The following is a 10,000-nucleotide window of genomic DNA, read 5'->3' on the forward strand; positions in this document are numbered from 1 at the left end:
TATATATATATATATATATATATATATATACATTTTTGTCTGTAACAGGAAATTATTCAAACATTTGGGTTAATTGAAATAAAGCTGAAATACAATAAAATAAAATATAAATATTAGGTGAAAATGTTGCCTTGGAAACTAAGTGAAATAAGTTTGGAAATAAGTTGAGAAAATAAATTTCTAACTGGAAATAAATAAAACTAAAATTGAACTAAACTAAAACTGAAATAAAAATAAATGTAACCTAAATAACAATATATTAAAAAAAACGACAACAAATGTCAAAAGTACAAAATAAACTAAAATTAAAATGAAAGCTGTAATAATTTCAAAATATTAATAAAAAAACATAATAATATATAAATAATACTAAAATAGTGCTGTCCATACAGTGAAAGTCAATGGAGACCAATGTTTTTGGGTTCTTGAAAATATCTTCTTTTGTGACATGAAGATGATTAAATGACAGAATTTGAATTTCTGAATCATTTATAAGCAAAAGTCTCCACTTTTCAGTTCTCTATTTAATGTGACTGTCATCTAGAAGAAATCATTGAGATCTTAAAGTTGAGTCACGCTCTCGTCGTTGGTGTGTGATGAACTGAACAGGAATGCTCGGCTGAGCAAGACCCTCCCCCTGTTGGTCTGGAGCAGTCCGTACCGGTCTGAATGTTTAGTCTGCTGATGTCAGGATTTGGGATCCAGCCGTGTTGCTAAAAGCACCGAGCCAGGTCGGACTGTGAGTTGAAGGTGTCAGCGACCCGCAGACGGCACGGTGAGGGGGGTGGGGAGGGGGGTGTAGGGTTGCTGGGACGCTGCTGTGTGGCACTGGGGCAAAAAATAGCCTTCTACGGCCATCCCTGGGGTTTGAGGCCATGATTGGCTGTGGCCCCGGCTCCTCCCCTTCCTCTTGAGCCGAGGAGATTTGTTGGGACAGGTGCAAAGGCCCTGACAGGTGGAGATGTCTTGAATGAGTGGAATTGCTGTGGTCCAGTGATGTGGCTGCTTGCCAGCGAGCGAAACGCTGAGACCCAGCAGAAAGATAAGCCAAACTGCTTTGCTGTATGTATGTTACTTTAGATCAGCTTTTACCTTGAATTTAACTCACAAAAACATGGACAATTCACAAATAGGCGCATTATTCTGACATGGCCATTAAATACGTAAGATCAAACATTTAGCTTTTAGTGTGAGTAATACAAATAGTCTTGTTTTGCCTAAGCAAACTAATAGCTCCGCTAATGACAGCAAAGTGATTAGTGTATGGTTTTATTCCATTTTAAGTCAGCGTTTGCTCAAACTGGATTCTCAACGGCTTCAGATGAAAGGATTAGGCTCTTCTGAGGAATCAAAGGCTCATGTTTCACAAGCAGGAAAAGCTTTATTTGCTTTCAAATATAGCCCTCGTGTGGTCAAACAAGAAATTTCTCCAGCCTTAAAGGGATATTTGTGGTTGAATACAAGATCATTTAACAGCATCTGTGGCATGTTGTCGATTACCACAGAAAATAATTTAGAAAAAAATACCACAGAAAATAATTTGGACTTCTCTATCAGTTTGTAATATATATATATATATGTATTTACATATTAAGCAACAGATACTGTTGATAGAGCTATATACAGTGGGTACGGAAAGTATTCAGACCCCCTTACATTTTTCACTCTTTGTTATATTGCAGCCATTTGCTAAAATCATTTAAGTTAATTTTTTTTCCTCATTAATGTACACACAGCACACCATATTGACAGAAAAACACAGAATTGTTGACATTTTTGCAGATTTATTAAAAAAGAAAACCAGCCAGGGCCCTGACTTAAACCCAATTGAGCATCTCTGGAGAGACCTAAAAATGGCTGTTCACCAACGTTTACCATCCAACCTGACCGAACTGGAGAGGATCTGCAAGGAGGCATGGCAGAGGATCCCCAAATCCAGGTGTGAACAACTTGTTGCATCTTTCCCAAAAAGACTCATGGCTGTATTAGATCAAAAGGGTGCTTCTACTAAATACTGAGCAAAGGGTCTGAATACTTAGGACCATGTGATATTTCAGTTTTTCTTTTTTAATAAATATGCAAAAATGTCAACAATTCTGTGTTTTTCTGTCAATATGGGGTGCTGTGTGTACATTAATGAGGAAAAAAAAATAACTTAAATGATTTTAGCAAATGGCTGCAATCTAACAAAGAGTGAAAAATTTAAGGGGGTCTGAATACTTTCCGTACCCACTGTATATATATATATATATGATTGACTGATTGATTGATTGATTTATATTGTATTTTTAGTATTATTCTTGTATAGGCCATAATGTTCAAACCATATTTGCTTATTTTATGTGTAGTAATAGTATATTTTTCTGTGTTTATTTGATCATTTTTGTTTTCAATATAATGTTTCTGCACTATGTATTGACACATGTTTTTCTACAGTGTATTTTTGTTTGCTTCTGTTGTATCTTTTGGAAACCTGAATAAATCAGTTTGGATTAAGAATCAGGAAGATGCATGTAGATACTTTACTGACACAGATTTTCACCAAAGGATGGATTTTATCATTCTATTTCATTTAAGCCCAGAACATGCCTTTTCCTTTTTCATCTGTGAACGTGTTTCTGTCTTGATGTGTCTTGGGTGTAATCTATAGAAGTATATATATATTTTAATCTCCAGATTTTTAAGTATTTTTACAGTGTAAATATTTTTGTGTATTTGTTTCAGACTCTGAGGAAGAAGGGTCTAAATGGCTGTGACAGTCCTGATATTGATGCTGAAGATTCAGGCCACAGTCCAGATCGTAATATCAACGAGGACATTGACCTGATGATCAGCAGGCAGAGACTGTGTGTAAGTGGACTTGTTTTTCAGCATTGTATCTGTTTTTAATTGAAAAATTCTGCTTTACAGGGTTGATTGATTTCCATGCATTTTGTTTTATAGGCCATCCCCCAGTCTAATTACGACATGCCCATCTCAATCCCTGTGAGCAACCCCAACAGCCTGATCTACAGCCACCCAGGAGCGTCCCTGGGCAACCCCAACATGCTGCCGCTGGCTCACCCCTCCCTCCAGAGGAACAGCATGTCCCCTGGAGTGACCCACCGGCCCCCGAGTGCAGGCAACACAGGTACTGACCCGCACTGGGCTCTCCACTTTGCCAGGGACTCCGGATTGGATTATAGTTTCAAATAATGTTCATTTCCACACTTTATTGACATCATTAGAGAGCAGCTCCACTGAGGACCACCAACAGCTCCACTGAGGCTATGAAAACACGCCTCGCATGTATTCAAACACCGCATACAGATCATTACATACGCTCAAATATTTCTTTCAGCCATATTCAGCTGGGCCTGTAATATAAACACTGTGTACTCAGCAGAACTCCTGAGGCTGTCCCAGAGCCGGGAAAAAAAAGTGTCTGTCTCGATGGGAGTTTTGGGTGCTTGTAAAGGAACTCCCGGTTTTTAGCGGGCAAATAAAGATGACCATATTTTCCTTTTAACTCCCGTTCTGCATTTGTGGTCTAGGCTTCATCCAGAGGAAGTTTGGTCAGCTTATGATTTATCAAAACACATTATCCGTACTCTGAGCACATGTATATGGGTGTTTCTTCAACTGTCACAGGGATTGATTTTTACAAAAATATACAGATTTTAGCTTCTTTTTAAAATTTTTGTTATTTTAAATGTTATGCCTTCATATTTTACATTAAAGAAAGTGTTTTTACACCTTTTATGTATAGATTCAATCTTAACATGTGGAAATCCATCCAAAGGATTATTTATTTAATTGTTGAAATAAAATCTAATAAAAAATAGACATTAAATGGGACAAATAATTTTATATTTCTTGATTTTTAAAAATTTATATTCTGTATTTTTAATATAGCTTAAAATATTGAATTTTTCAACTATTAACAAATATTAAACAGTGAAAATTGTAATTGAAATGAAGTGTGATTTCATTAAAAAAATTATCTTATATTTTTAATGTAATTTTACAAAATAAATTAATCACTAAATAATACTAATTCATTAAATTGATTACATTATTTTAGATTTATTACATTTAATTAACTACAATAATCTAAACAAAGAGTGTACATTTGTGTACTTGTCTGTTAAAGAAATGGAAGAACTACCGAAGAAACCGATGGACCTGTCTGTCAGTTTGTAAAAACAAGCAACAAAAAAATGTTGAAAGTTACACACTATTATGCAAACTTTATCCAAATTTTTTTTTGTTTATATAGCTTAATTGAAAAACAATTTAAATACAGATAAATATAATGTGATCCTGGACCACAAAACCAGTCATAAGGGTCAATTTTTCGAAATTGAGATTTATACATCATCTAAGAGCTGAATACACAAGCTTTCCATTGATGTATGGTTTGTTGGGATAGGACAATATTTGGCCGAGATACAACTATATGAAAATCTGGAATCTGAGGGTGCAAAAAAAATCCAAATATTGAGAAAATCGCCTTTAAAGTTGTCCAGATGAAGTTCTTAGCAATGCATATTACTAATCAAAAAAGTTTTAATATATTTACAGTAGGAAATTTACCAAATATCTTCATAGAACATGATCTTTACTTAATATCCTAATGATTTTTGGCCTAAAAAAAATCTATAATTTTGACCCATATAATGTATTTTTGGCTATTACTACAAATATACCCCAGCAACTTAAGACTGCATTTGTGCTCCAGGGTCACATATATGTATATAAAGTCAATAAAACGGAAATATAAATAAGTAGGAAGTTTAAATGAAATATATGAAAAAAGGAGGCCTTTTTATTGCAAAAATGTTTTTGATTTGAGACGTGGTGGAAATGGCATTTGGCAAGGGACGAAAAAATAAAGAAACCACAGTATTCTCCTGTGATACACATATATGCACCTTTGGATATTAGTAGACAAGTGTGACAGCGTGAAAAGTCTTAAAGGAGTTTCATTTCTAAAAGTCCACAGTGCCAAAAGAAACATCCAGATATGTGTATTTAGAAGCTATATAGAAAGGGGAAGGAAGGGGAAGAAAAATGAACAAAGTAGTAGAAAAAGACAGTCTGTGGTGACATACGTGTGGGAAGTGTAATCCTACTGTGGGCTTGTTATTATTGTCTGAAAGATCTATTTTGTGCTCTGGTCAGTCCTTCTGACCGCAGCGTCTGTCCTGTCATTATCCCTGGCCCTCCTGGAACAATTTGCTTCGTATTACGGGAGCAAAGCTAAATATGAGTCTTGGCAGAGACCGCGACGTCTGAAACCGCGCAGACTTTTCAAAGGTTTTTCTTGGACGGTGGCATCTTCTCCATAGGGCCGAACAGGGGTTTGTGGGTTCGGATAGATGGGTTTTTTTCACACTGGCTCTCATACATATATCTTGGTGAGCGTTTGAATGTCGAACGGCCCGTCTGGCCGCAGGAAGGAGGCGTCAGTCAGGCGTGGCGTACGTGTTTTGAGTGTCAGTCTTGTTTAATGTCTTCTCTGTCCTATCCTCAGGTGGCCTTATGGGTCCAGACCTCAGCAGCGGAGTGGGCACCAGTGCTGGTGAGAGTCATGTATATTTACCATACGTGTATGTTTGCTGTCTCAATAGACAGACGGAGCCACTTGGTTTGATTCAAAGCTTCCTTTCGCTTGGCTAGTTCCTCCCCGGATATTTATCCAGCGCACCGCTGTAGGATGTCGTGGTGAAGGGTCTTAAATAGTATATTTAAAGAACCGTTTCATAAAAAACATCCTATGGTGAATTCTAATATGATGAAGCCATCAACACCTTCGTTAGGCGAGAGGAAGCATAACACAACATATTCATAGAACGTCAAGATTTGAGGCTCTGATTCCACCAAAAAAAAAAGGTCCAAAAAAGTCTCAATTATGTACAGTTCGTTAGTGAACACTGTTCATTCATGAAAGAGATTAAAAGCCGCTTACATTTGAGCCAACGCATGCATGAAAGAGTTTTAGCGAAGCTCACAGAAAATGGACTTTGCACATTGTCACAGCTGTGGGATTGAACTCACTAGCTGTCAACACTATCACTGGTTTGGTGCAGACGACTCAAACAGACCATAATGAAATGCAAATGTTGAAAACTAGAAGTCTAAATTGTCTTCACTTTTTTTTCCCCCAAATGCAAGTCTCGGGAAATATCAAAACATCAAAAAGTGATTATTTGCTAACTGTTGTAAACATCTGAGAAAACATTCAAGTAAAAGTACAAATGTACATTTGGCATTTGCCATTTTTTCTTCCATAATGTTCTTTTTTTTTCAGTTGTTACTCGTGAGACAGTTCTGTGGTGTTACTGTGACAGATGGCAACAATTTAGTGACACCGTCTTGAAAAAGACCACAGATCTAATATTGTAGCTGACTTCTTAGAAAACATGTGGAAACATAAAATATGAAAAGATCAAATATCTTGAAAACAACCACAGATACTATAAAATGTGACATTATTATTTAAAAAAAATATATATTTTTTGTGGGATTGAACTCACTAGCTGTCAACACTATCACTGGTATGGTGCAGACGACTCAAACAGACCATAATGAAATGCAAATGTTGAAAACTAGAAGTCTAAATTGTCTTCACTTTTTTTTCCCCCAAATGCAAGTCTCGGGAAATATCAAAACATCAAAAAGTGATTATTTGCTAACTGTTGTAAACATCTGAGAAAACATTCAAGTAAAAGTACAAATGTACGTTTGGCATTTGCCATTTTTTCTTCCATAATGTTCTTTTTTTTTTTTCAGTTGTTACTCGTGAGACAGTTCTGTGGTGTTACTGTGACAGATGGCAACGATTTAGTGACACCGTCTTGAAAAAGACCACAGATCTAATATTGTAGCTGACTTCTTAGAAAACATGTGGAAACATAAAATATGAAAAGATCAAATATCTTGAAAACAACCACAGATACTATAAAATGTGACATTATTATTTTTAAAAAATATATATTTTTTTTACATTTTAGGCAGCTGTCACAGATTTTGATAAATCTGTGAGTCATTCACCAAGCCGTTTTAAGGTTCAAGGATTTTTTTATGACCTCTTCGAACAGGAAGTAGTTCAAAAGCTCTTTCTGATTATTATTAAAGATGTTTTATAACACCACAGAAATAGAATCTTCAAAAGTTAAATTATACTAAAAATATATAAACAAAAAATAAGAAAACATTTACAGTTATTATTGTAAATGCTTGTTAACTTTATTATTATTATACAGAAAAGTTTTTATTATTATTATAACATTTTCCAAAAAATGTAAATGTCTTTGCTGTCACTCTTTATTTATTTATTCATTTATTTTTCACAAAATTAGTAAAGAATGCAAAAAAGTGTTTAGCTGTTATTTAGACCAAAACATGGTGTGAAGATTACATTTATGTGGTTAAATTGTCAATTATGCAAACGTGGGGACATAGAATCATGATTTGTTGACATCTAAAGCTTTGTTTTTTTCTATTCCACAATTAATGAAACAGAACTTAAATATATTTCCATCAGTCTCCATTAATGTTTTGATGATAGTTCTTTCTATATTGTATTTTTGAAATGTAAAAATCGCTCTGACATGGCTTACAGCGCTTACTGTAGAATATAATATAGTAAATGTGTTCTGTATGGTCACTAGTGTTAGACTGACGCGTCCTCTCTGACTGTCCCATAGGAAACGGGTATGGAAACCACCGCAACTCCCCTGGTCTGCTGGTCTCTCCGGGGAGCATGAGCAAGAACATGCAGGCCAAATCGCCTCCGCCCATGACCATGACCATGAGCAACCGCAAGCCCGACCTGCGCGTCCTGATCCCGCCCGGCTCAAAGCACACCATGCCCTCCATCGTAAGTTTACACAACCATTACAACACATCCAATACCATCGCTGGATGTCAAGTTCAGCTGCAGTTAGGTTGGGATTTCAACCCAGATGACCAGCATTGCCCATATAAAACCAATTCAGACCATCAGATATATGCCGCTTGATTTTTTTTTTTTTAGAACTAATTAGCGTTGTATTCTTTTTAACTGCTCACCAGTCGGAGGATGTTGACATGTTGCTGGTAAGTAGTATTAAAATTGCAGTGAAACACGATCATCAAACACCGTCGTTCAAAGTAATAAAAAGAAACAAGTTTTTATGTCAAATGCACACAAAACAGTCTCATTCCTCTGTTGCCAAGGGGACTGCTTTAAAGGTTCCCATAGCAACAGTGGAACTCGGCAGTGGTGGCTGGATGTTAGATGAGTGCGGTGTGGATGCTAATTACCCGTTATTGGTCACATGATCTATTAAGCGGTTAGATGGAGCAGATATGACACCACCTGCATATTTACTATTTGCCCAGATTGATTTTATTTTGTTGCTGTTGTTTTAAATATATTTCTTTCTCACAGAACCAGAGAATAAACAACTCCCAGTCGGCCCAGTCTCTGAGCACACCGGTGGTGTCTGTAGCCACGCCAACTCTGCCAGGACAGGGAATGGGCGGCTACCCATCAGCCATCTCTACCTCATACGGTACAGGTGAGAGCTGCTCAATTAATCTGAACAATCTGAAGAGTCTTGATTACACCACCAGGTGGCAGCATTGACTCAATATTCTTTGAGCATCTTGCTGTTGCAGTAACCCTGAAGATTCAAAGCCGTCTATATGCAGTGAGTTGAACAGAGATCTTTCTCTCCCCTTCTAGAATATTCTCTCAGCAGTGGAGACCTGTCCTCTCTGTCCGGTTTCAACAGCTCGGCTTCTCTTCATCTGGGTTCGATGACCGGCTGGCAGCAAAACATGCAGCATTCTGGTCTTGGACATCTAGGGTGAGCAGCATCACCCTCACCCGTGCAACCCAAACACACTGGATATCAGCTGTATCGCTCACTATAACCACAGAAAAATCACTGTGGGCATGAGCAAAGCATCAGATCCTAATGTCATTTATTAACATTCGTAATTGATCATTTATTAAAATTCCACATTTTAAATAAAAAATGTCAAACTCTAAAGTAATCTCAAATTCATGTGAATATTTTCAGTTCAATTTTTCACAATCTGAGATTTTATTTTTATTACAAAGCAAAAATTGTAATAAAAATGGTCAAACTTGTATAAAAGAACATAATACAGAGTCTCCAATTCATGTCAGTTTTTTTCAGTTTAACTTTTCACTTCAATTACTTTGCTGATAATATAATTTCTCATAAAAATATTTGTATTAAATCCAAAAAATTTAATTCGCTGTCTCAAATTTTTGGACTTTACTATTTGAAAAGTGCAGACGAATCATTAAAACATGGGCCTTAGAAAAGAAATCGTTTGGCTTAATCTCTCAAAAACTGTGGGAAATTCATCATTTTTTGCAGTTGCATTTTTTTCCTCGGCCTCTAACTGTGTCTTTCCTCTCTGCCCGCAGGAACTGCACCAGCACACCGTTATGTCAGAGCTCCACCCTCTCGCTGCCGTCCAATCAGAGCCTGCACATCAAATCTGAACCCGTCTCTCCTCCCCGAGACCGGGCCGGAGGCACCCCGGGTGGCTACGCTCAGCCTCCGCCACAGCCGCAGCCAGCGTCTCAGCTGCGGCAAGACGCGGGCCGCTCTCCGGTCGACAGCCTGAGCAGCTGTGGCAGCTCGTACGAGGGCAGTGACCGCGAGGAGCACCGTATCGACTTCCACTTGCCCATGGGACTGCTGAGACCCTCTCAGGACGAGCGGCATAGCCCGTCCGTCAAGCGTATGCGTCTGTCCGAGGGCTGGGCCTCGTGATCGCGGACGGCTTTTCTATGCAAAGATTTCACTTTAGTATTATTATTATATTTGTTTCTGCAGAGTGTGAGTGCTACATCAAGTATTAAAATTGATATATATATATATATATATATATATATATATAATATATATATATATATGATAAAGGGGCGGGTGGGGGGGGTGTGTTTGTGATTTGGGGTTGGGGGCATGGGACGTGCATCGCTTGTGCCACG

General features: G+C 37.4%; 1 protein-coding gene across 5 annotated transcripts in view; it reads left to right on the plus strand.

Moving 5' to 3' along the window:
• Positions 1-9,878, plus strand: part of mef2ca (myocyte enhancer factor 2ca) — a 36,046-nt gene extending 26,168 nt beyond the window's left edge. For 4 of the 5 annotated variants that reach the window (XM_016277257.1, XM_016277258.1, XM_016277255.1 and 1 more), the window contains exons 4-11: positions 2,725-2,850; positions 2,944-3,130; positions 5,516-5,563; positions 7,692-7,864; positions 8,059-8,082; positions 8,417-8,546; positions 8,714-8,837; positions 9,431-9,878. In XM_016277257.1, coding sequence (XP_016132743.1) covers positions 2,725-2,850; positions 2,944-3,130; positions 5,516-5,563; positions 7,692-7,864; positions 8,059-8,082; positions 8,417-8,546; positions 8,714-8,837; positions 9,431-9,782 — 1,164 coding nt within the window. In that variant the 3' untranslated portion in view covers positions 9,783-9,878. The remainder of the gene's footprint in view (positions 1-2,724; positions 2,851-2,943; positions 3,131-5,515; positions 5,564-7,691; positions 7,865-8,058; positions 8,083-8,416; positions 8,547-8,713; positions 8,838-9,430) is intronic. The other variant, XM_016277259.1, reaches the window with a different exon arrangement.
• Positions 9,879-10,000: the final 122 nt, after the last annotated feature.

Source organism: Sinocyclocheilus grahami, unplaced genomic scaffold, assembly GCF_001515645.1.
Source record: "Sinocyclocheilus grahami isolate Dianchi unplaced genomic scaffold, SAMN03320097.WGS_v1.1 scaffold110.1, whole genome shotgun sequence".
NCBI lineage: Eukaryota > Metazoa > Chordata > Actinopteri > Cypriniformes > Cyprinidae > Sinocyclocheilus > Sinocyclocheilus grahami.